Here is a 27,129-nt window from a genome sequence, read left to right as displayed (position 1 = left end):
AAAGGTGCCAAAAATAAGACAAGTTTAACAGGCAAAATACTGACAACATCCTTTAACTATACCACATTATACTTATTTACGCAAAACCTTGGATGAAGTTGGTGCCGGTTGGAATTTAAATTAAATGTTCTTTTAAATATTTTTATTTAAACTTAATTATAAATTTATATAAATATTAATATAAAATAATATTTTTAAATATTTTATTTTAAACAATAATTTGGATTTTTTATTGGTCATGCTTGGGTAGAGTCCGCTCAAATCAAAATTTATTTTAAAAATTAAGTATTAATTTAATTTGACTTGGCTCATGGACACCTTTTTTAATCAAATGATTGCACTTATTATATTTTTTGTGATGACCTAAAAGTTAAAATAGGTATACTATTTAACAATTTTTATTTTAAATCAATTCTTAACACCGTTTATAATTTTTATTAAATTCTAGGTCATTACAAAACCATTTTTTACATGACTATCAAGCTTAATTTTTAAAGCTACTTGTGAAATAAAAAAATACAACCTTATATATATATATATATTATATTTCTATAAAATTGAAATTTAAATATGTAAATTTTCTTTAAAATCTAAATTTATTTATTATTGGCATTAAATCCAAATTTTATTATTATACTGCAAATTAATTAAATTAATTATTAAATATCCGAACTTACTAAATGTATAAAATATTTTTAAATGAAAATTTTAAAAATAAAGTGAATAATAAAGTGAAATATATAGATAAGTAATCTATACAAATAAATTGAATTTAAATAAGATAATATTGGAGTATTAATATTATTGTGATGCAATCAAATCCCAAAACATAAAATATCAAATTTGCCCATTAATTCATTCTCACCCATGGGATTTTGATGTCACCAATTTTCTTTTTTTTCTAAAATTAAACCTTGGCGGAGGTAAAACACACCATTGGAAATTATGGATTGGATTTTCAACTTTAGTCATTTCCCTTTTAATTTGGAAACTAAAATCCAAAATTTTCTAACGTGTTGATCCTCCTTTGACGGCTACAAGTATTGCGATTGGCCACTGCTAAAGAGTTTACAGAGTTACCCGCGCAACCCGGCACTATAATGCCATAGACGCAATGACAAAGATTCTGCTTTGCTAATTGATGCAGTTTTTTGCTCCTTTAATTCCTCAATTTCTATTCAAGGTATCTACTTACTTACCATCTTTGCTACTGCTTTTTCTTCCATAAATTGGAATCAAGAGTCCAACCCTTAATTTCTAAATTTCTATTCAAGGTATATATTTACTTACCATCTTTGCTGCCGCTTTTTCTTTCATAAATTGAAATCGAGATTCCAAAACTAGAGTGGCTGATAGAGAGAAAATGGACTGGGAGAATCAAGAAATGCAACACCACCACCAACAAGGAGAAGACTATTTGCAGTATCAAATTCAAAATGGGGTTTGTGGGAAAGTGATGACCGATGAACAGGTAGAGGAACTGAGGAAACAGATCGTTGCCTATTCCGCCATTTCTGAGCAGCTTGCTGAGTTGCACAAATCCATGTCTGCCCACCACAATTTTACTGGTTCTTTTCTTCTTTTTTTTCTCCTTGGGTTCTTTTTGTTCCTTTCGACTTTTCTCATGTTGGCTGCCTTGGTTCTATATTCAATAATCATGTTGTTTTGGTTTCAGGTATAAGGTTGGGAAATCTATACTGTGATCCAATATCAGCCTCTGTTGGGCACAAGATCACTGCTAGACAGCGATGGACTCCAACCGCATTGCAGCTTCAAATTCTTGAGAATATATATGAGCAAGGAACTGGAACACCAAGCAAGCAAAAAATCAAAGAGATAGCATCTGAACTAGCACAACATGGTCAAATCTCTGAAACAAATGTATATAACTGGTTTCAGAATAGGCGTGCTCGATCAAAAAGAAAGCTTCAATCCTCTACAGATTCAGTTAATGCAGAAACAGATATGAGCACAAAAGAAAAAAGGACTAAACCAGTAGATCCGGACTTCATTACCAACATTTCACAAGGAGTTGAAAGCTTCTATTTCCAAGCTTCTATTTCTCGAGGCTATGATTCTTACAATAATCTAGCTGAACAATTTGGGTTACTAGGATGATGTTTATGTAAGAATTGATTTAGAAAGGATGACATTAATATTTTTTTATAATTAAAAATTGAATTGAGCCATTTCTGAAAAATCTATGAGTTTCATAATCTCTAGGCCTTCTAAGCACTCTAATTTGGGAGAATGTTAGTAAGGCCAAGCCATTTCAATCCAATGGTTGAGATTAATTACAGTGGATGGTCTACATCGAGTGTATAGAATATTCTACTCTAGCCTATATGTTTCTGTATAAGACTATTCTATTCTAGAGCTTTCGGAATGTTCTACCTTATTCCACAAGGATCCGACCTTTTCTTCAGATTTTTCTACTTTTTTTGCAACTTCTGGACTCCTCCGACATGTTCTAAATGTGTCTGCCATGATCTGCGACCCTCCGAGCTCTTCCTTGTCGTTGTGCACAATTCTTGGCCTGTTACACCTAAGCCTCCCTAGGCCCTTGGGTGCGCCATTGTTCGCACCCTTGGAGGCCTCCCGTCACATCTACTGCCTCTGACTACACTTAGAGGTGCCATGCTCCACACCATGGGATGCCCTGCTTACAAACCAACCGTGACACTAGCATCAACCTAAAGGCGACCCTTTTTTTTTTTTCCTTCCCACGCGAAATTAACTTCTTCAATTCAATAGATTATGTTAATTTGGCCACCATTTCTAGTAATCTAACTGACCCCGTCAATAGCTGCTCACAACCAAGAAGCGACAACATGATTGAACTCATGGTTGCTATACCTCAATTCTTGAAAATCTAACTTCCTATATTGCAGCAATAAGGCAATCATGGTAAAGAAGACAACAGCAAGTGTGCCTGCACATCTGCTTTATTATTTTCATGTTGGCAATTTGGAAATGAATTTTGAATTTCCCAATGAGATGACCCTTCAAATCCAATTTGCACGGTCAGCACTCGCTAATCACAATGACCACTTTCATGCTCTTTTTTCAGAGAAGCCAACTCTGTTGCATGCTTGTTAGCTGAGTATTCCAACTCTTTAACCTTAGCTTGAAGCTCAAGCTTATCCTCCTTTAGCCCGTCGCTCTCTCCCTCCAAACAGGTCACCTCCTGCTTCAGTCTGGTCTCCCTCTTAACAGCTTCCCTACAAGCTGTTTGTATTGGTCCGCTTCGAAGACCTCACCATCTGAAGAAAAACAAAGGCATGTTCAGCAACTAAGCCTGTCCAGCTTCCAACTATTTCAGCTGCGCTGGTTGTTTGTGTCACGGTTGAAGCACCAATAGGAATAGCGAGGTTACAATCGATCCTAGAAAGTGCTTTTCTTTCCCTTTGTCAGTGGAGGAGGAGGAAGGTGCACTTGAAGAAGCAAGAGAAATAGAAAAAGGTAGCACGTGCACCACTGTAAAAATTTGTTAGGAGAACCTGCAACACCAGAGGTACATGTCAAAACAAATATAAACATGGTTAACTTAAAGACATACCACTGCTTGAAGAATGAAGATGAAAGGGATGTACCACCTCCGCAATGAGAAACACTTCGAAATGGGTCGACTTTCAAAGCCCCACAGCCTACCAAGCCAATGGAGATATTACTACTCAGAGGAACCACAGAGATAGTTCCGCTTAAAAGGTAGAAGTCATAGTGTTGCTTGTTGTGGCAGAGCTTGTCCCCAAAGGACATGTAACTTTGGTAGCTGTAGTTTTCAGCTTTTTTCTCTGCTTTGGAGCTACAAGAGGTCTTTGATTAGCCAGTTGGCTCCTGAGTGAGCTCAAACTTTTTCCAAGGCTTGACCTCATCACAGAAGATGACGAAGCTGGAACTGATGAAGTAAGAGTTAAGAAAGCATGAGTTGACAAAACTGGACTTGATAAGGTTGGAATTGGCAAAGTGGAGGCCAAAGAAATGAGAGTTGTAGTAGGAACGGACACAAGAAACGGAGAAGTGGAGGTACTACTAATGATAACCTCCTCTACATCATCCGAGATGGTAGCACCATGAGTCTCCCTCGCATCACCTCTGAGGGCTCCGCTCTCACTGCCTTCGGTCATTCTTTTCCCTCCTCTTTCAGCGTCACTCTCTGCACGAGACCCAACATCTTTTGAACCTCTACCAGAGAAACAATCACCTACTACAGCAGTGATTTTCTTCCTCCTACGAAGTTGTAATGTTGGCCCTTCTGTTTCATTGAATTCTTCCCTCACTTTTGCTCGAGACAATGAGCATATGTTACCAAAAAAATTTTAGGTTCTTACTGCGAACCAAGCAAAATTTTGCTAATAGTATCTAGCCTGCCATAAGGCCACACTTCATTACACGGTTTAACCCCTTCAACCGGTTGTCGCCAATTATATTAATGTCAGTTTCATCCCAGCCGTTTGGGCTTTTCCCCATCAAGCAGTATCTCCATACACTATGCAAGCTATGTACATCCTCATACTTTATCGGCGAGACATTAATATTGAAGCACCTTCGTATCTGTTTCCAAAGCTGGTTCCAATGTACTATCACTGCTGGGCTTACACCTGTGAATAGGAAAGGGAAATCCACCTCCGCATAGTTGTTCGATTTTAATGTATTTTTCCTTCACTAAGTGCATACTGTTCTTCGTGTTATCAAGCATCGTTATGGTCCCCTTGCGAGTCGTCAACATCATGAACCCCTTCTGATATGTCTCACTAGCAGAAGTGTAGGTTTTTCTTTGTAAGGAAGAAAGGAAAGACGGACCAAGTTTAGTGACTTGCTATATTTTCTATTTCAATATATATAATTTACATACAAAGTGAACTTGAAATTACTCATTGGCCGATTTCTATCTAATCTGCACTGCTAAAATTGGCCGATTTCTATCTAATCTGCACCGCTAAAATTAACCTATCAAATTAAAGATGCCAACTTGTACCAAAAACATTGGGATAGTCTGCAGTATCTCAACTTGGCATAGTCAGTTAGCACCTTGATAGTATGCCCTTCAATAGCTTAGAGTACGCGAATCATCAAGATAGCTCGTGTCTTGTGTATACGCGAGTTTTATTCATATTTGGACAATCCGCCAGATAGACCGTCAAGGGTTGTCCGCTCGATAGTTCTCCAACTGACAGTTCACCAATCTTCTTATATTTGGTCAGTCCGCCAAATGACTCACACCGTTGTCCGCGTGTCTACTTGATCTGTTCACACTTTGCTTGTCCGTCATATGTGCGAGTCAATGCATGAATGACCATATCGCAACAAGAAAATACTATGTATGCCCTCCTTAATACATCAACTGAAGCTACCTCACCCTTAAACGACAACGTAAAAACAAGCCACCAAATCCTACCAGGAGGCCTTTATCAGTTGCCCTAGTGCGATTCCATGTGAATTCAGAACTTCAAAAAACGAGTGCAACGGAAGATGAAAGGCCTCCTCGAACACATACAGCGGTACCAAAAAATAGGATGCATCGCCTTCTCTTAATCCCACCTCACTTTGACGATGTTTACCCTTGGGGATCAAAAACCTATACATTCCAACAACTGCCACATCTCCTCCATGGTAGTGGTACACCCAAATTCATCACTTTCAACAGAAACATCCTCCAATTTCTTCGATTCCATACCTTTTAAAAGAATAAAAAGCAACAAAAAATAGAAAATAAATGAAAATATGGGGTCATATAAAAGATTTGGGCATAGGAATTACGTACAATGCTTTTTTAAAATTTCAGGATTATTTTATTTTATTTAAGTATTATTTGTTCCAACGATCTCTTGGCCCAATGTCAAAAATATTATGTTGTAGGCATGAGAGTTTACCTTCGATCTCAAGCAACCCCATTCTCCTTTCTCAATTATCAAAAATATTATTTGTAATGATATTAATTAAGAGTTAATTAGGATTAAGATTTATTCCTTACATTAAATTGAGTAGGAGTAGGATACTAGGAATAAAATTTTAACTTTTTTGGTAGAAAAATAATATTTAGTACAAAACTAATACTCTCGAAAAAAAGTTATCCTTCAATCACGGGTGCAAACATATCGACTTTCTTGTAAGTAAAATCATATATATATATATATATATATATATAAGTATTTGTGTCTAGATATTACTATTATTAGTTAGTGCTTACAAAAGATATGAGAATGTTAATATCTCTCACTCGTCTAAAATAGACGACTGCTACATGAATGAATGATTCAGAGTAACTTGCAATAGAAGAAAAGAAAATTGAAGCTAGAGAAAATACTTATGAAACGTAGGTTTATTATTACAACATAATTGTCAAGTAATCACTAAGTTATTAATTGTTGTATCTTGTGGCATAAATAAATTGAGTAACTCTAGATTGATGTAATTAAAATATATATGAATTTTTCCCCATAAAAATATTTTGAAAGTCTCTGTATTAGGTATTAGATTGTATTTTGTCCATTCTATTAAAAAATAGGTAAATTAGTCATTATACATTAGAACAAACTGCAAATTGGTCCTTTCCATTAAAATTTAATTTATTTTATTATTAAAACTGACATAATTGACAAAACAACTAAATAGTGACGTGTGATGTGCCACGTGTATTTTATGCTAATATACAGGGATTAATTTTTAATTGTAAAAATGGATATAACTTTTAATAAAAGGACTAATTTACTCTTTAATTTAACATATAGGGACTAAATACAATCCAACTTCTAATATAAAGACTACCAGGTTACTTTTATCGGCCTTCCTTGTAGGTTTCATTGCAAGTTATTTGGAACCAGGAATTGGTATGTAATTGCCAAGTTTTACTCCAAATGGGGGAGGGATAGTAACATTCATTCATGTTTCAACGCACTTTCCTCCTTGCAATAATGCTGCTTATATTAGCCATAACAGTAAGAAAAAGTAAGATCACCCATTCTTTTAACTTAATACTTTTTTTTTTTTTTGAATATTTTAACTTAAGACTGGAGTATTTGATTTAATGGCACCTACTCCTTCAAATCTCCATTGTTTTTAAAGAAAAAAAAATGAGTGGCAATAATGTCCCTAGCTGCGTAGATTATTTTGTTTATATATATTTATGTTATAAATGTAGCAATAATAATTCTCATTGTGAGACGTTTGGTGTTTTACCATATTATGATTTCAATAAAATATTATTCTTTAAAACATGATTTGTGACACCCTACACGACTGAATATAGAGCATTGTAATTGTTGCCGAAACAACTCAAACAATCAAACAATACACTTAAAAACAAATTTAAAATCAAACAAAAATTATTTCAGGCATTAATGTATCATTATAAATGAAAATCGAAATTAAAAGATCCTAAAACGATGTTTGAAAACCCAAGAGAACTGAGAGCCAAATTATGATTCTTGGGCCAAAATATCAAAACACAATGAGACAAGTTTCCTATGTTTTCAAAATTTAGATTACTTGTATGTCTTAGACTTTAGCATGATTCGAGACTTGCATCTAGAAATCAATCTTGGGCACAATTTTGTTCATCCTATCTTGAAACATGCTCAACCTGTCTCGACCCAAGCTCAGAAATACAAAAAAGAAAAAAAAAACATTCTAACTTATGCAAACCTAGCTTTAAGTATCTCCAAACATATATGAAAGCATACCAACAAGTTTAACTTGCAAAAAGATTCCAGAAAACAACTATGCAAGTAAATGTATGAACTTAAACACACCATGTAACCCATTAAGATCCTTAACAAATGTCGGATAGAAGTTTAATATGGTTACCAAAATGTACCAACAATACATCTATAACAAGAACCATAGTGCCAAATGGTATGTTATTTGTATTAAATCCAAGTATTATTATTTGAATATGAACTCAAATAAAATCATCTTTTAAGTATCCAAATCCATTAAATACTGCTTTTAGTAAATGCAAAAAATAATAAATAAATAAATAAAGCAAATAATGAATTCAAATATTTGAATCTATAATACATTACTCGTAAAAGTAAAACTGATTTAGATAATAAATACATTCGAATTTTGAATATATCATCTTTTTTAAATCTACTACACATAGTAATTAAAATATTCAAACTTAAACATTATCCGAATATATACAAAGTCAGATATTTGCAAATATCTGAATTCTCACTCTCTTTAGCGTCAACAAAAACCCAAAAAGAGAGGGAATTCGGGGCGTTGGGTTGAAGCTTGTAACAAAGGAGATTTTTACCAAGGAAAAGTTTTCACGAGTGCAATTTTTTTTGCCGGGGAGAGGATGGATGACACTTATGAGCACTCAATTGCAATTTGTTAAATAAAAATATGTATTTGATATGGATACATTCAATCTTTATTAAACTTTGGAGTGTTATATCCTTATAGTACTAAATGCAGTGCAGGTTGACTAGACTTGAGTTTTTTTTATCTACTTATTACAAACATATCTTTTACTTAAATACATGAAAAAGGAATTTGAACATCTTGTTTAAATATCAATGGAAAGATATTTAGTGATTTAGGTGGTAATTATTTTTTCTACTTTGCCTATCATTAATTTAGATGGTTCCATTTTATAGTGGCCTCAGCATTTTATAGTGGCCTCAGCCTTTCACTGATGATATAAAATATAGGTGAACTCTAAGAGTTACATATTGATTACCCGTTTTAACAATTCATGAGACCAAGTTCTACGACCATATGATATCATGCAAAATGTGTAGAAGATATATGCATTGGCAACGGCAAAAAATTTTCATGCTTTTATGTGCTTAAGAATGATGCTCTGCAACAAAACACTACGGTTCACATCCCATACAGTTTACATCATTTTTCTGTCACATTAACAAGAATGAAGCAGTGTAATACCTGAACACGTGACTCGATAGGCAGCGGAGAAAGCATATGCTGTGACAAAGGTAGATGAGAGGGTGAACAAGGCAGCAGTTGCGGCTAATGGAGCAGCCAATGCAGCAAAAGTAATGGCAGTTGAAGCAGTCCAAAGCAAATGCATCATAATAACAGTAATGACAACATTCCCATTGTGTGAGAATTCTGGTAACAGCTTTAATTCCCATTGAAAATACATGAGATAGCAACACGAGGATTATGGATGGCTCATTTGACTCTTTTCAAATAGCTTTATGTTTTATACTGTCGTCTTCATACATGCCTTGATTTCTCATCGAGAAGCTGTAATTTACATGTCTGCAGTTCCATGCCTGACATGAAAGATGGATAGAGTATAAAAGCATGTGTTCATGATACATGATGATGCAGATGGAACCATTTTTCTAATTCCCATCTGATCTTTGAGTACAGTTTTCTAAAGATGAGCTAGATCATGTAACATAAGTGCCGGTGAGCAGGTGGTGAAACCACATCATGTCCATGCTCTAGGGGAACAAAATTGGTTTTTCAATGAAGACAATCATGCATTCATGTCTTAAAGTTTTTTTTTTATACTAGTTTGTCAGAGTTGAGTAAATGTTAATTTGCTGCTTCGGCTGCAGGCAACAGTCATATGCAACAGATACTTGCTTAACCTGTACACTTCGTAGGTACCAATTTAGCACTCCGATGTCATGTAATAAAAACTCTGGAAATGATTTGTACATATGATTAGGCAAACCCTAACAGTTGTGATGTGTTTTTAAATAGCTGAATTCTTAGTTTCAATAATCTAAAGATATCAATTTTAGTGATCAAAGATCAAATCCGACAGACCTCAAATATAAAATAAGTTGCCGAAGAGAAGAGACTACCAGTTCGTTTCTTTTTCTATTTTGGATGAACTCTTGGTTCTTGTAGTAAAAAATCAAGTTCTGCTGATCAGATAGCAATCCTAATAAAAATTCAAGCTTGAATGATCAGAGATCAAACCTGACAACCTGGAAGCTAAATTCTGTCTTAGGTTGTTTTTAGAATGCTGAACTCTTAGTTGTCGTAATCAAAGATCGAGTTCCTGTGTTAAAAGATCAAACCTGACAATCTCAAATATCAAAAAAGTAAGTTGAGGCAGAGAAAGAGAATGGCAACTCTGGATGCTAAATTCTGATATTTCTTAATTACAGTGAAATATTTCCAAGAAGTATAACTAATGTAAAAAATATGGAGAAGAAGAATCCCATATGTAAAACCCCAGCCACCCACGTAAAAAGAACTTTTTTGCGACTAGACTAAAGCGCTAGACATGAATTTCTTTCTATTAACAAAATACAGAGGGGCATCAGTCACTAATCTATACCATACAATTAAATAAACTTTTCTAAAATACTTGATTTGTTAGAATGTGGAGGTCGAAAGTCCTCCAATCGCAGGCTCGAACTTGCTCGAATTTCATTCAAGACAGTTTCTCCTTTCTCTGTGTTAATTACCCCCAAGGTGCTTCCAAGAACATCAGCAGCCAGCCCTGTTTCTAGTAGACGCCCTGGCTCCTCTCCCCCATCATATATTAAACGTCCAATCTCATTCAGGGTAACCACATTTTCTACTATGATTTTGGCAAAGATATGACCAAGAAATTCAGCAGCTTTCGGAGCATCATTCACTACATCCTCCAATGTGCTGAGAACAGATTCAAACCTAAATGGAAGAAAAAAAAACTCATAAATAATGACCTCCGAAGGTTATAATCAATCAATAGATACCTACGTTAAATGGATACTTCATTCTCCCTAGGTACATATTGTTAAATGATTCTCATACCCTTTAACAAGTTGATCTTGGCTCAACACACCATCACGGGACCTTGCCAGATTGACAAGTAGCTTTGCCAAAAGATGCCGTTCCATATCTTTTCTCTCGAAAGAGTCTGTTACCCAAAGAGCAATCATTGTCGGATGGAAGCTCTGAGAGTTCAAATCTTTAATGCACAAAGCAACTTCTTTCTCATCTCTAGCACTGAAAGAATTAAAAGAGAAAAGTGCTCAGTACTTGATAAAAGCAACCTGATATTAACATCAAAGGCTGAATAAAAAAAGGAGGACAGCAGTATAAACATGAAATATGTACTAAAATTCTTAAGTTTACAATCAACAACTGCACTACTTAAGCTTAAATCGAGCCATCAGAATCAATATCAAAATCATGGAAGATATAAGCAACATACTTTGATTTTTTTTTTTTTAAAAAAGACTCAATTTAAATCAATTTCCTATTAAGTTCCAGAAATTCAATAACTTACTATAACTTTTCAAGTTCACCATCATCAACTGCAGTACGCATTTAAATCAAGGCATCAGTATCAATATTAAAATCATGTAATTAGCCACATATTTTCAGTAAAACAACTTTCAAAACTCAATGTCCTTTGAGTTTTACAAATAACTAAAACTCTCGAAAAATTTTGCTTCTAAATAAGTGACAAGACTGCATAGGAGCAATTTAGTTGTAGTCACATCATTAGATTAACTACCAGCATATTTGATATTAAAGATCCTAAAGCCAAACACATTTTAGGAGCAGTTTTATATTTCAAGTTTCTGCCCATGACTAAAATGTATAGTCCATAAATGCAAATGAATGTATTTGCATTTACATACATTTAAGGAAACAGAAAGACCAGCCTATGGGACTATAAAATCAGAGTTGAGCCAAAGAGGATACCTGTAAAATTCTCTAATAGTGGCCATAGACATTTCCTGCAGTCGCTCCTCAGACCAGCCCCTTTCTGGAGAAGTATTTTGAGTGAAGCCTGATGTTTGGCCTCGTGCAGGAGATGCTGCAAGAGGTCTATTTGGGTTCCTCGAATCCCTATTACTGAAATTCATGCCAGGTTCCCGGGAACTCAACTGGTCATAAGCAGCAGGCGCTGCAAATCTCTCTCTCATATCTCTTGGCATGAATTCCTCTCTAGAACCATAAGTAGCCCGCTCTGGTAGAGAACTAAAACCATTCGAACCAGCAGCCAATCTTCTAGAATCTCCAGAAATAGGAGAAACATCAGCTAAGGGAGTACTTGGCATTGCTGGCGGTCGTCTAAAACCCATCCCTCTAGCTAGGCCACCCTGAGGGCCCAACGCAATAGCATCATCACCGACTGGTCTTTGAGGCAAGGGAACTAACAAAGTCCTAGTCTCAATACGCAGCCTGTCATCCATGCGAGCATCCTGAGCCCGAAAACCACGGAGCTGAGTGGATGACCCACGGAAACTACCTACCTGAGGACCAGGAGAAGATAACACAGATGCTCGTGGGCCAAAATCCGAGGGTGCCCTTCTTGCAGCAGGATTGATGCCCGGACCATGAGCAAGCCTACTGGCTTGTGCTTGTCGCTCTTGAGCGGCATCTCTGTGCACTTCTTCAATCTTTTTAGGCCCGTCAACTTTCCTCCTCTGCTGCCACTTATTCTTTCTCAGATCAATAGCATCTTTCAACATGAACCTAACCCTAGAAGATAATTTCACATTGTTTGACAACTTAGCCATCCTCTCAAAATAGGCATCCATATACACCTTTGCTTTGGGATAGTCTATCATTTCTCCAATCGTACTCATTAATTTGCACAAAGCCTCAATATCTTCTTCATCAGGATTCTCATATTCACCAAGTAATTTCTTGATGCATTCATGCATGATTCTCTCAGTTAACATTTTCTTCTTGTACACCTCTCCAATAAGTCTAATGTTACCCAACATTCGTCTCCGTGCCTTGACTCTCTTCTCCTCTCTTTCCTCCTCAGACCGTTTAGCCTCACCCACTTCCTCAACTTTATTTGCTTCTTCTTGCTCTCTCTCCCCTCTTTCAAATTCCTCCTGGCACTTGTTCAGCAGCAATCTCTTGAAAGTAATCTTTTCATTGCCTTCACTAAAATCAGGCAACTCTCCTGCCAGATGATAACAGAAGTTCGCATACATTTCACAGAAAGTAGGCTCCATCAAAGCTTTGTCAAAGATTTGTGAGATGACACCTTTGAGTGTAACTGCATTGTCAATGTTCACTGCTTTTACTTGCTCAAAAAGTTTCTCAAAGTTTTGGGGAGTTAGTTTGTTCAAAATGGCTTTTAGTTGCCTTTGCTTTAAGGTTTCCTCATCAGTCACTTTACCCATTTCATACTTTCTTGCAGCTCTGTGCATCGTCTGTAATGGTGTTTGTGGTGAAGAAATCAACCCCTTCTGTGAATAGTTAGCAACAGGCTGCCACCTGTCAGTATCGGGACTATTTCTCGGCATCCCTCCTTGCAGACCCATAGGGTGCATTGGTCCAGCAAGGATCCCTCCAACAAATGGCAGCGATGTTTGAGCTCGTGGGTGCCTTACAATGCCAAAGTTACCTCCCTGGACAGGTTGAAAACTTGCAGCAGCACCATAACTAGGATCAAGACGCAAATCCCTTCCTGGCCTAAAAGAACCAGGTAGTTTCACCCATCTCTCGTTATCCACCATTCCACTACCACGTCGATCTAATCGAGATCCACTAGATTGCCTATCCATTTTTCTTCCAGGACTAGGATATGAATCACGATCAACAAGGTGCGAGCCATTGACATTGGGAGTCATCAAGGGCTCTGCAATATCTGAAGCAATCTCAAAACCTTGTGGAAGATCAGTACACTGCTCGGCAAACTTAAGAAGGAAATCTCGGGAATACTTCTTTGATATATTCCCACTTCCATCTTTCTCGATATTTATTAACCCTTCATGAGCCTTCTCGCCATTATTTGAAGTTTCTAATTTTGGTGCACAGCTGTCAGCAACATCTTCCCAATCATCAAGTTGAGCCTTATCCTGTGCAAGTTCCTCACTTCCTGTAGAATCCACCTGAGGGGACTCATGAGATACCAGCTTCAAATCAACCCCAGTGCAATTGCTCTCTGCACTTGCTGAAGGTACGACTGTCTCTTTCTTTTCCTCGGGACTTTTAAAAGCTATGTAGCGATCAGAAGTTGTCCCGGCAGCATCAGCCTTCTCAAGAAATTCTTGTCTTTTTTTCCTCCCTTTAGCTGAAGTACTCTTTGTCCTACTGAGATCCAGTGCAGTTTTGTCCTTTGAACTAGGTACAGGAACACCACCTCCTTCATATTTTGATGATGAATCGAAGAGATCGGTAGTTGTGACCAGAGTAGACTGCTGGTCAGATGCACCAGATTTAGTAACAGTGACCTCATTGCTATCGATGGCTTTTGCAGATGCATTGGAACCAAAGGTGATTACAACATGTGAACTTTCAAGATCTGTAGATTCGGATACTTTAGAGGAAGAAAAATCCATACTATCAGAGACTCTCTTATTTTCAATGCTAGCCCCAACGTCTTCATCAAGCATTGGACGTGCAGTTACAAAGGTAGGAACAATATCACTGGTAGATGATGCCTTCAAAGCAGAATTCTGATCGGATTCAAGCTCCATAGATTTCAAGGGATCCTTAATTCTATTAATTTCAGGTTTCAGTTGCTCATCAAGCTTGGAAGAACCATCTATATTAGCATGCTGAACCATGTCCAAGCAATCAACATTACTGCCAGTACCAGAAACTTCAGATGAATCAGAGGTTAAGCCTTCTCTCTTCCTGTCTGTCCTCAGATCTATAGAAGAAGTTGAAGAACCATTAATTGATGTTAACTTCTTGGTAGGTTGTGGCAAAACATAAGCAGCTGATGATGATACTAAAGCTGTTTTGGCCCTTATAGTGTCAGAGACTGCACTGTCTGAGGACATACTGTGTTCTGCAGTGTGGGAAGCCAAGTAGGATGTTGACATGGACTGTCAAACAATGTGTAAAAAAACATATAAATACGTGCAAACAAAAATTACACGTGCAACAACAAATAAAGAGAATGAAAATACCTGATTTGGTGGCTGAATATGTCCTTCCTTACCCGGCTTCTTCTGATAATCTTTTACAGAGTTAGAGTAGGTCAAACTGTCCCTCCCGCTGTCATTACTGACAACAACCCGAACTGACTCCTCAGACATAGCAGCTGGAGCAGGAGATACGAACTCATCCAAGTTAGTTGCTTGAACTCTTTTTGCTGTAGCTGGCAATGAATTGGATGCTAATGATTCACTTTCACATTTTGGCTGCTGTACAGAGCTCTCTTGACAAGTATCCAAATCTCTTTGAGCCTGAGATAAGCTACCGTCACTAGATGGTACTGAAGATTTTAGTGATCCAACCTTTTCAACAGGGGGCAAATTAATTGATAAAGATGAATCTGTCACCTTTTCTCCAGCAGAAACAATTGCTGGCTTGACTGTAACCTGTGTTATGCCAGATGAAGCAGAGGATGCTACATCGTGAACATCACATGCCAGTTCCACACTTGGTGATTCTAAAGTACCATGTTTAAGATTTACGGGTTTATTAGCTGGAAGTGAACCATGGCCAGCTGCTGAGTTCATATAAGAAATGTTTTGAAGACTCTGGCCAACAGGATAATTAAATCTCAGCCCTTGGGCATTTGGTGCTACTGCTATCTGGCTACTAGACAATTGCAGAGTATTTGGAGGTGGATAAAAGATAGAATTGGTATTGTAGGGATTGGAATAATAGTTGATTGAATGAGGAGCAAATGATGGAACTGGTTGGGATTGAGAAGGCGCAATAGGATGAGACCTTGGACCTGATGACCCACTGTCTAAATATGTATCTGTTTGTTTATTAAGCCTTAATTCTTCGCGAGTCAAAGGGTGTGTAATCTTGACAGTAGTTTTTCGAGGAACACTGAACTTCCCTCCTTGCTGTTGAGGATACTGAGGGGCAATGCCCATTCCCAAGTTGCCCAATTGGGGTGCAAGCTGACCACCCAAAGGTGGTGTGTAACTCAAGCCCTGACCCTGATGCATCATTCCCTGAAGTGGCAATGGGTGAGGCGAAAGACCTGGGACTAAAAGTTGCTGCTGCATCACCTGAGGGTCATTTTCCATCGGTATTGGCATATACAATGGCATCTGGATTGAAGTAGCACTTACACTCGGAGACTGAGACTGAATATGTGGATTAGTCACACCAAATTGCATGGGAACCTGAGGTTGGTGATGAAATGGCATTTGCATTGAGGCCATGGGAATATTAAGATGAGATGACTTCTGTGTCTGGTTCACAGCGGGTCCTGCAGAGGCTTGTACATCTTTTTTGACCATGGGCATGGGGTGAGCCTCCCCAGAATTAGATTGGCCAGTTGCAACTGAATCTTTTCTCGGTAGCTGCTGCCTAGGAACAGTAGTGGGCAAATTTGACACAGATTTAACAGAAGAACCATGGAATGCCTGCACATAAAAATGCCATTTAATTATATAAGTGAATTCCTAAGACTCCAAAACTATATCAGTTAAAAAGCATCAGATCATGAACATGGTAGACCAATAAATGCAATGGCCCCAAATATCTTGTATTCATATTATACTTGGTTTCTACAGAGTATTCTGCCGTGTAACATTTCATGGTTCTTAAAAACTAAACTGCATCTTTTTTATGGAAAGAGACAAACCTGATCGCGTTTCTGCTCATCCAAATTTGGGGGTGCTGAGCTAGTTTGTGCTGGAATCTGATACAGATGAGAACACAAGACCTGCTATTAGAAACAAGGCTTCAAATGGAAAATAGATGGAACACCAACATGAATAGTTAGATACCTGCATTCCGTTCATTGAACCAGGACTTATGGACCCAAACTGTAAAGAGAATGCTTGGGATGCATCTCCTGGAGTTAATCCATAAGAAACAGTTAAAAGCATATAATTAGTTACATCAGCTTAAAGCTAGAAATAATATCATGGTAAGCGAACGGCCAAAATACTAAGTAAATTGAAGATCCCCAAGTTTTCACATAATCGAGGTAATTTGATCTTATATACTTAGAACACCAAACAGAAAACAAACATACCCTTTGTGGGGTGTGTGGAAAAACTACTGTCAGAACTCAAGGTGGCAGATTGAGAAGTTGGAGCCTTCGGAACAGCTTGGGTGCTTCTCTGATTGGCAGGTGGGCCAACCGGCTTGGCAACACCACTTGCAACCGGCATATTGGATGCTCCTATCAACAAAAATGAACATGAATGTGAATAACATCAAGATGATCCTAATTCATTCAATTATGAATCTAAAATCGGAAACAAGCTTAAGAATTTTGAATCATACCTTGCAATTGGGGCTGTACACGTGCACCAGTTTGTATATTACGAGCAGCAGAAGCATTACTAGACTCAGTAGAATTTACAGCCGGAGTATTTACCCTAGGTTGCCCTCCTTGTGCATTGTTAGACTTCTTAAAACTATAATATCAGGATCAACCAACAGAAAAACGATCAGCAATCCACAAAATCGCATAGAAAACCCTAAATTAACTGGCAATTAAACGAAAAGAAAAAAAAAAGAAGCTAAAGTCCAAAGCCTAAAGCATGATGAAGAATTGCGGTTACCTTCGACTGGAAGATGAAGACGAAGAAAGAGACGATGAAGGGGCGGGACCACCGCCACCGCCCTCACCGTAACCGCCTGAGGAGGTCCGCTGCTGCTGATTAGAGCTGGCGGATCGCCCTAATTTTCTGTACTGTTGTTGCTCACTTTTATCTGACCTTGATTGCTTGAAGGACATATATCCCACGCTTGACTCCTCCTCCTGATTCCCCTCTTTTTTTCCCTTTTTTTATTTATTTCAATATCTGCTTCCAAACAGATTGACAAAATCCAAATGCGACATTATAAGAAGAATGCAATGAGAATTGAATAATTAGGGTTCGATCGGCATAAGAGAGTGCGTACCTTTGATATTCAAAAGAGTGTGCGATACACACAGCACAGCAGTACAAGCAGGATAGAATTAGAATAACGAATGTCGGTTTATTTAATAAAAAATTAAAAAAAATAATTTTAACTTGTTTATTTAATTAATTAATTTTTAATTTAATTGAGGGCTAATATATATATTTGACAAATGAGGGCCAATATATTCATCAAACATGACAGAAGCCTTGTTGGAGGTTGCCAAAGCTGGAACATACAAAGTGAATGCTAGATCTTTCGTCTCGCGATCCATTCGTCGAAACTTGCTTAAGTCAGCCTTTACTCAAGTGAAGATTCCTTAAAAACTCCTCTAATGCACCAATTTGTAGAGCGAAAGCGATTTATGCCAAAAGAAGCTTACAAAGAACAACAGAAAGAGCGCACACAAGGTGTTTGAGTAAATGCTCTCAATATTCTCTTATTCACAAAGAATAATGAAACAATGAATGGAGTGTACAAATGAGAGGGAGGCTCTCTATTTATAGTTGAGCTCTCCTAAAACCAACGATCAATATACATTTATATCGACGGACGAGATTAACTATATCCCTTAAATCATGGGATTTACAAGATATGTCATATCAAATCTAATCTAATCTTTACGAGATATAATTCTATCAATCTTTTAAGATTAGTTACCAAAATAGCCTAAGTTGCCATATCTTCATTATCGGGCCAACCAGGCTTCAATCTGACAGACTTCTCCAACAGGTTACTGAATCGGACCAGTTCTTGCGAGCCAAATGATCCCTATCTACACAATAGACCTCCATCGGATGCATTTGGTGTGATGGTCATGGGCTTTGAATTGCGGCCCTTGACATTCTCCCCCACCCATTCTTGCAACACCCTTATTGCGACTTCCGAATAGCACTGACTTGACTCGCCTCGATCTCGTCTCGACGCCTTAGTTTTTCCCTTCTTTTGGGACTTTTGCCTCGGCTTATGTCGTTTCTTAACTCAAACCATCCTACTTGTTGCATTTACTCAGGTCAACTGTCTCACTTGCATCACTTCTTTACTCTTGAAGTCCAATACATCACCCACCTCTCCCATAGGTGGAAGCCTTGTCGATGACTCGACCAACTCCGACGCTTCACTCAAATTGAGCCTTATTGGTCTCAGCTTCATTGTTTTCATCGTAACTTTTTCCTCTAAGTTTGATGACAAACAAACCTCTTCCTTGAGTGGAAGCCCCTCCGATGACTCACCAAGCTCAAGCGTTGCCTTTCCTTTGACTACGGCCTACTTTAGACAGTTTCGCAACTCATGCGGACCACGTCACAAGAAGCACTTTACTCACTTCTTTTTACTCCTCTTTGCCTTCTTGACTTCGGCTTTTCCCTTGCTCGAACCAAGCTTCCTGGGCTCCTTGTCTATTCTATCGTCCCCTTCAATGACAGACTTCTTCGGACACTTCTGCAACTTGTGCGGACCATGATACAAGAAGCACTCCACTGGCTTCTTCTCACTTTTGGCCTCCTTGGCTTTGACACCCCTTGCGCTTGAACCAAGTCCCAATGCCTTACCCATCGACTTCTCTTTCTTAAAAAGCGCAGATTTCTTCGAACATTTCTTCAATATATATAGACCGTCACAGAGAAAGCATTTCAACTTGTCCCTTTTTCCTGTTGGGTTTCCTCTTTCCAACTCGTGGTTTTTCATTACCACCATTGTCGTCGTTGCCATTACTATGAACAATATCTTCATTGTGACCCTTTTCACATGCGCCCCTTTCCTTGGACTTGGAAGACCCAAGCTTGTCTTTCCTTAGACCAAGCTTGACCATGAACTCAACTACCATCATAGATTCTGACAGCTTTTGGACACCTCTTTGTTCCACCTCCTATCTAACCTACAACTTTAATCCATTCTGAAAAGCAAGCAATACTTCTTTCTTAGTCACATCTGAAACTTGGAGCATGAGTTCCTTAAACTCTCGAACATACCCCCCACTGTGCCCCGTTGCGTTATCCCTTGCAACTTTGCCCAAACTTCTTCCTCGGTAAACTCTAGGTAAAACTGTCTATTCAACTCACATTGAAACTCTTGCCACGTCTCAATCTCACCTTGCCTTTTATCTGTGGTCCTGCCTCGCCACCATAAAAGCGCAATATTAGTAAGAAACATTAAAGCAGTGTTTACCTTAACCGCATCATCCACGATGCCTTTAGCACGGAAGTAGTTTTCTATCCTCCACAAGAAATTATCTACATCACATGCAGATATTGTCCCCACAAACTCTTTCGGCTTCGGGACATCCTCGTTATTGAGTGTTGCACTTGACACTCCTTTCCCCACGGCTGCTCGACACAAGGCCAACTCTCTCTTGAGCTCCTCTATTCTTGTGCTCAAAGTCATTGTCGTGGCCATTGTTTCCTCCTTCAAAGCCATCTCCATGGCCTCGAGAGCATTGCTCCTCTCTATTAGCTTCTTCATTTGGGAATCTAGCAAGTCTTGCACGCTATCCCTATTAGAAGTGAGACACATGGGTACAAAGTCCTTGGACTACTCCCTCAAGTCATCAATACTTTCCCTAAGCGCATTGTCTGACTCTTTCGCATCCTCTATGGACTTTTCAAGTTTACCCACGTATTCCTCAGCAGTCGACAGCATCTCCCTCAAAGACTTTCTGGCCCACCATTGTTCGAACTCTTCTTTCGACATCCCAACGGTGCCTTCAAACCAATAGCTCGGATACTACTTGTCACGGGGCTAGATCTTTCGTCTCGTGATCCATGCGGCCTTAGAAGATCCGCTCGTCCAAACTCACCTAAGTCAATATTTACTGTGATCCGCTCATCCAAACTCACCTAAGTCAGCATTTACTCAAGTGAGGATTCCTTAAGAACTCCCCCAATGCACCAATTTGTAGAGCGAAAGTGATTTATGCCAAAAGAAGCTTACAAAGAACAACAGAAAGAGCATACACAAGGTGTTTGATTAAATGCTCTCAATATTCTCTTATTCACAAAGAATAATAAAACAATGAATGGAGAGTAAAAATGAGAGGGAAGCTCTCTATTTATAGTTTAACTCTCCTAAAACCAACGGTCAAGATACATTTACATCGACGGACGAGATTAACTATACCCCTTAAATCATGAAATTTATAAGATATGCCATATCAAATCTAATCTAATCTTTACAAGATATGATTCTATCAATCTTCTAAGATTAGTTACCAAAATAGCATAAGTTGTCATATCTTCATTATCGGGCCAACCAGGCTTCAATCTGACAGGCTTCTCCAACAGGTTATCGAATCGGGCCAGTTTTTACGGGCCAAATGATCCCTATCTATACAATATACCTCCATCAGATGTATTTGGTGTGATGGTCACGGGCTTTGAACTGCGGTCCGTGATATAAGAATGTTGGAGACTGGTCACTCGTCATGGGATTTGCCCAATAAATTGAAATTTGTTCAACTGTTGAAGCTGAGCTATGGGGAGCATACGATAGATTATGACAAGCTTAGAATAAGGGAGTAAGGAAGGTGATTCTTGAGTTTGATAGTTTAGAGGTTGTTCATATGTTGTTGAATCCTATGTCAGAGATTCCACGTTTTGCAATAGCTCAAGATGTCAACTATTTGATATAAAATCAATGCGAAGTGAAGATACAACATGTCTACAATGAAGGAAATAAAGCAACAAATGTATTAGCTAGACACGCTATTGGTAAGGAGATAGGATTCTACAGTTTCTTGCAACCACCTAGTTATGTTTTAAATCTTATTCATGATTATTTAGAGGGTTTAACTAGACAGTTATTTAAATGTAAAATTTCTTTTTTGTCTTTTTTTTACCAAAAAAAATATATAGTATTTGGTATTTGAGCTTTGCTTTAATGTTTAATTTTGTATTTGAGTTTTTTTTATAGTTTCTTTTTGCCTGAATGAAGTACTTGAGTTTGGTTTAATGTTGAACCTAGTATTTGAATTTTTTTTTATCCTAATTAAGTACTATTGAGGGGGTCAACTACTTCGAGAGAAGCCTTCCAAGTGTCATCTAAAAGACAGTCGATTGGACACTCAACAATGTCAATATTATCCCCGTGGTTGGGGTTTTGTCTCCTTCTTCCGTCGAAAGCCTAGTAAGATTTATAAGGGAAAGCGGCTCGGTTACTGGAGATATGACTTACAAGACTTGGACGAGATGTCAATATAGCGTGTAATTGGTTTTGTAATCACCTACATGTGAGGTAACTCAAGCCACCAACCTAAGTGATATAAACCACATACTTGCAAGTATGGTACCATTTAAGCTACATGAACCGTACATGGCTCTCAATGAATGAGGGAGACAAAACCTCGACACAAGCAATACCTTGGCATTGTTGGAGACTCGACTGGTTGCTCGATGGACAATACTTCAAAAAATTCTCCCGAATGAATCGACGCCCTCAACTAGTACCTATGTCTTTTTTACTAAAGCATGCATGTTAAACAGTCATTGGGCCAATTGATATCATTTGGTTTGGTACCAAATTGAACACTAACACCAAATCTAGATGCAAATTTGGGACAAACAAAACTCAAGTACCAAATGGTATATTAAATTTTTAGTTAAAAATAAATAATTTAAAAAACAATCCAACCAAATGACTAAATAATTAATGATCTATATTTTTTAATAGGTTAAAATATGTCATACATCCTTGTACTTTTTAAAATTTTAGAATTTAGTCATGTACTTTTATTTTAGGAATTTAGTTCTAAAAAAATTAGGCATATTTTAAAAAGTAGGGTTTTAGGTCAATTCATTTAAAATTTAGGGAAATAGGTTGATTTTGAGATATGTGGTAAAAACGTTCCAGCAGGAAGCATTTTCGAGTGACATAAGAGGAGAAAGGGGGGGGGAAGCGCCCTCTCTCCTACCATGTCACCCAAATGATTTCTACATTAAACTTTAAAAAAAATTTAATAGTTAGATTGAATTCTAAAAAGCCAAAAATCTCGCGATAAAGTTTTCTAAAAAACCAAAAATTTTGGGATAAAGTATTCTGAAAACCGGATAATCTTAGAATAAAGTTTTCTGGAAACTAGAGAATCCCTATATAAAATTTACGTCCCATCTTTTTTGTGGCAGAACAAGAATATTATCTTAAAAACTTTTCAGAAAAACTCTTCTTGTTAGAAACTTTTTTTGACTTGTCATGTCTAATCTTTTTCAACATTTTGAAATATGTTTCATATTTTGTGGTATAGTTTCCTATAAAATGAATATTGATATGGGAAAGTTTTCATAGTTAAATTTCGTGCAGAATATTTGCATGTTAAAAAGAATATTGTTAATATTAAAATCAAGTTCAAAAATCGACCCAATAAAATAAATTAGTTTTAGTAAGTAAATTTGGTGGTGTTGTTTGAATTTGGTTAATGAGTACTTTTTTGTATAATTTTTTAGTTTTAATTTTATATTAAACATGTGAAACAGATTTTCTTTTTTTGAAGATAAGTAGATGAATTAGAGTCGTTATTTATTACGACGGTCAAATTTGTGACATCAAAATTAGGATTGTTTTGTATCAATCCAATCTACAGAATTGAATTCAATCGAAGCATAAAATTGAACTAGCTTTTGTCAAGAATTAGAAGGAAACTCTTGATTTCAAGCCATAGGAGAAACTAAAGCTTGAAATATAGATATCTAAGGTCAATGAACCCTGTTAGATATGATACATTTGAGCTCAAAGGGGACATGAATGTCGGGTTGATGTTTGATATGCATTGCTCAACTAGAAATGTTATATTAGAGCTATATGCACAGTTTGTCGATGTAGAGAAATGTTATATTAGAGCTATATGCACAAATTCCTAGTCTCAATACGCAGCCTGTCATCCATGCGAGCATCCTGAGCCCCAAAACCACGGAGCTGAGTGGGTGACCCACGGAAACTACCTACCTGAGGACCAGGAGAAGATAACACAGATGCTCGTGGGCCAAAATCCGAGGGTGCCCTTCTTGCAGCAGGATTGATGCCCGGACCATGAGCAAGCCTACTGGCTTGTGCTTGTCGCTCTTGAGCGGCATCTCTGTCCACTTCTTCAATCTTTTTAGGCCCGTCAACTTTCCTCCTCTGCTGCCACTTATTCTTTCTCAGATCAATAGCACCTTTCAACATGAACCTAACCCTAGAAGATAATTTCACATTGTTTGACAACTTAGCCATCCTCTCAAAATAGGCATCCATATACACCTTTGCTTTGGGATGGTCTATCATTTCTCCAATCGTACTCATTAATTTGCACAAAGCCTCAATATCTTCTTCATCAGGATTCTCATATTCACCAAGTAATTTCTTGATGCATTCATGCATGATTCTCTCAGTTAACATTTTCTTCTTGTACAACTCTCCAATAAATCTAATGTTACCCAACATTCGTCTCCGTGCCTTGATTCTCTTCTCCTCTCTTTCCTCCTCAGACCGTTTAGACTCACCCACTTCCTCAACTTTATTTGCTTCTTCTTGCTCTCTCCCCCCTCTTTCAAATTCCTCCTGGCACTTGTTCAGCAGCAATCTCTTGAAAGTAATCTTTTCATTGCCTTCACTAAATTCAGGCAACTCTCCTGCCAGATGATAACAGAAGTTCGCATACATTTTAGGCTCCATCAAAGCTTTGTCAAAGATTTGTAAGATGACACCAGTGAGTGTAACTGCATTGTCAATGTTCACTGCTTTTACTTGCTCAAAGAGTTTCTCAAAGTTTTGGGGAGTTAGTTTGTTCAAAATGGCTTTTAGTTGCCTTTGCTTTAAGGTTTCCTCATCAGTCACTTTACCCATTTCATACTTTCTTGCAGCTCTGTGCATCGTCTGTAATGGTGTTTGTGGTGAAGAAATCAACCCCTTCTGCGAATAGTTAGCAACAGGCTGCCACCTGTCAGTATCAGGACTATTTCTTGGCATCCCTCCTTGCAGACCCATAGGGTGCATTGGTCCAGCAAGGATCCCTCCAACAAATGGCAGCGATGTTTGAGCTCGTGGGTGCCTTACAATGCCAAAGTTACCTCCCTGGACAGGTTGAAAACTTGCAGCAGCACCATAACTTGGATCAAGACGCGTATCCCTTCCTGGCCTAAAAGAACCAGGTAGTTTCACCCATCTCTCGTTATCCACCATTCCCCTACCACGTCGATCTAATCGAGATCCACTAGATTGCCTATCCATTTTTCTTCCAGGACTAAGATATGAATCACGATCAACAAGGTGCGAGCCATTGACATTGGGAGTCATCAAGGGCTCTGCAATATCTGACGCAATCTCAAAACCTTGTGGAAGATCAGTACACTGCTCGGCAAACTTAGGAAGGAAATCTCTGGAATACTTCATTGATATATTCCCACTTCCATCTTTCTCGATATTCCCACTTACACTCGGAGACTGAGACTGAATATGTGGATTAGTCACACCAAATTGCATGGGAACCTGAGGTTGGTGATGAAATGGCATTTGCATTGAGGCCATGGGAATATTAAGATGAGATGACTTCTGTGTCTGATCCACAGCGGGTCCTGCAGAGGCTTGTACATCTTTTTTGACCATGGGCATGGGGTGAGCCTCCCCAGAATTAGATTGGCTTGCAACTGAATCTTTTCTCGGTAGCTGCTGCCTAGGAACAGTAGTGGGCAAATTTGACACAGATTTAACAGAAGAACCATGGCATGCCTGCAGGTAAAAATGCCATTTAAATATATATAAGTGAATTCCTAAGACTCCAAAACTATATCAGTTAAAAAGCATCAGATCATGAACATGGTAGACCAATAAATGTGATGGCCCCAAATATCTTGTATTCATATTATACTTGGTTTCTACAGAGTATTCTGCAGTGTAACATTTCATGGTTCTTAAAAACTAAACTGCATCCTTTTTATGGAAAGAGAAAAACCTGATCGCATTTCTGCTCATCCAAATTTGGGGGTGCCGAGCTAGTTTGTGCTGGAATCTGATACAGATGAGAACACAAGACCTGCTATTAGAAACAAGGCTTCAAATGGAAAATAGATGGAACACCAACATGAATAGTTAGATACCCGCATTCCATTCATTGAACCAGGACTTATGGACCCAAACTGTAAAGAGAATGCTTGGGATGCATCTCCTGGAGTTAATCCATAAGAAACAGTTAAAAGCATATAATTAGTTACATCAGCTTAAAGCTAGAAATGATATCATGGTAAGCGAACGGCCAAAATACTAAGTAAATTGAAGATCCCCAAGTTTTCACGTAATCGAGGTAGTTTGATCTTATATAGTTAGAACACCAAAGAGAAAACAAACATACCCTTTGTGGAGTGTGTGGAAAAACTACTGTCAGAACTCAAGGTGGCAGATTGAGATGTTGGAGCCTTCGGAACAGCTTGGGTGCTTCTCTGATTGGCAGGTGATCCAACCGGCTTGGCAACACCACTTGCAACCAACATATTGGATGCTCCTATCAACAGAAATGAACATGAAACATCAAGATGATCCTAATTTATTCAATTATGAATCTAAAATCGGAAACAAGCTTAAGAATTTTGAATCATACCTTGCAATTGGGGCTGTACACGTGCACCAGTTTGTATATTACGAGCAGCATAAGCATTACTAGACTCAGTAGAATTTACAGCCGGAGTATTGACCCTAGGTTGCCCTCCTTGTGCATTGTTAGACTTCTTAAAACTATAATATCAGGATCAACCAACAGAAAAACGATCAGCAATCCACAAAATCGCATAGAAAACCCTAAATTAACTGGCAATTAAACGAAAAGAAAAAAAAAAACAACAAAGCTAAAGTCCAAAGCCTAAAGCATGATGAAGAATTGCGGTTACCTTCGACTGGAAGATGAAGACGAAGAAAAAGACGATGAAGGGGCGGGACCACCGCCACCGCCCTCACCGTAAACGCCTGAGGAGGTCCGCTGCTGCTGATTAGAGCTGGCGGATCGCCCTAATTTTCTGTACTGTTGTTGCTCACTTTTATCTGACCTTGACTGCTTGAAGGACATATATCCCACCCTTGACTCCTCCTCCTAATTCCCCTCTTTTTTTCCCTTTTTTTTTTTTTAATTTCAATATCTGCTTCCAAACAGATTGACAAAATCCAAATGCGACATTATAAGAAGAATGCAATGGGAATTGAATAATTAGGGTTCGATCGGCAGAAGAGAGTGCGTACCTTTGATATTCAAAAGAGTGTGCGATACACACAGCACAGCAGTACAATCAGGATAGATTTAGAATAACGAATGTCGGTTTATTTAATAAAAAATTAAAAAAATAATTTTAACTTGTTTATTTAATTAAGCAAACATGGCAGGGAACCTTGTTGGAGGTTGCCAAAGCTGAAACATACAAAGTGAATACGGAGGCTACATCTTTCGTCTCG

The 27,129-nt window shown here is 38.0% G+C and overlaps 2 protein-coding genes across 9 annotated transcripts; one reads left to right on the top strand and one right to left on the bottom strand.

The window, feature by feature from the left end:
* Positions 1-942: 942 nt before the first annotated feature.
* On the top strand, positions 943-2,200 carry LOC105790304 (WUSCHEL-related homeobox 13). Of its 2 annotated transcripts, XM_012617832.2 has the most exons (3): positions 943-1,183; positions 1,332-1,568; positions 1,676-2,200. In XM_012617832.2, the coding sequence occupies exons 2-3, from the start codon at positions 1,364-1,366 to the stop codon at positions 2,116-2,118; spliced, it is 648 nt and encodes a 215-aa protein (XP_012473286.1). In that variant the 5' UTR covers positions 943-1,183; positions 1,332-1,363; the 3' UTR covers positions 2,119-2,200. The 2 variants fall into 2 exon arrangements, with proteins under 2 accessions (XP_012473286.1, XP_012473284.1); XM_012617830.2 differs by having other exon boundaries at positions 943-1,568.
* Positions 2,201-10,071: 7,871 nt separating this feature from the next.
* LOC105790302 (eukaryotic translation initiation factor 4G) lies at positions 10,072-26,992 on the bottom strand. 7 transcript variants are annotated; one of them, XM_052634692.1, is made up of 10 exons: positions 26,920-26,992; positions 26,574-26,819; positions 26,288-26,421; positions 26,042-26,191; positions 16,602-16,669; positions 16,457-16,513; positions 14,814-16,235; positions 11,635-14,729; positions 10,735-10,929; positions 10,072-10,611 (listed from the first exon to the last, which is right to left on the bottom strand). In XM_052634692.1, exons 2-10 carry the CDS (start codon positions 26,747-26,749, stop codon positions 10,281-10,283), a joined length of 5,628 nt encoding a protein of 1,875 aa, XP_052490652.1. In that variant the 5' UTR covers positions 26,750-26,819; positions 26,920-26,992; the 3' UTR covers positions 10,072-10,280. The 7 variants fall into 7 exon arrangements, with proteins under 7 accessions (XP_052490652.1, XP_052490655.1, XP_012473277.1 ...); XM_052634695.1 differs by lacking the exons at positions 26,042-26,191; positions 26,288-26,421; positions 26,574-26,819 and adding exons at positions 16,853-17,002; positions 17,107-17,240; positions 17,388-17,630 and having other exon boundaries at positions 26,920-26,978; XM_012617823.2 differs by lacking the exons at positions 26,042-26,191; positions 26,288-26,421; positions 26,574-26,819; positions 26,920-26,992 and adding exons at positions 16,853-17,002; positions 17,107-17,240; positions 17,388-17,630; positions 17,731-17,878.
* Positions 26,993-27,129: the final 137 nt, after the last annotated feature.

Source organism: Gossypium raimondii, chromosome 8 (genome assembly GCF_025698545.1).
Source record: "Gossypium raimondii isolate GPD5lz chromosome 8, ASM2569854v1, whole genome shotgun sequence".
NCBI lineage: Eukaryota > Viridiplantae > Streptophyta > Magnoliopsida > Malvales > Malvaceae > Gossypium > Gossypium raimondii.
The sequence above is the reverse complement of the archived record's forward strand: the minus strand, read 5'-3'. Positions and strand labels throughout refer to the sequence as shown.

Coding starts and splice junctions, on each gene's coding strand:
- LOC105790304 (XM_012617832.2), top strand. CDS start 1,364: ATGGACTGGGAGAATCAAGAAATGCAACACCACCACCAACAAGGAGAA. Junction 1,569..1,675: donor TGCCCACCACAATTTTACTG/GTTCTTTTCTTC, acceptor TTTTGGTTTCAG/GTATAAGGTTGGGAAATCTA.
- LOC105790302 (XM_052634692.1), bottom strand. CDS start 26,749: ATGTCCTTCAAGCAGTCAAGGTCAGATAAAAGTGAGCAACAACAGTAC. Junction 26,422..26,573: donor TCTTCATCTTCCAGTCGAAG/GTAACCGCAATT, acceptor CTGATATTATAG/TTTTAAGAAGTCTAACAATG. Junction 26,192..26,287: donor TGTACAGCCCCAATTGCAAG/GTATGATTCAAA, acceptor TTCTGTTGATAG/GAGCATCCAATATGTTGGTT.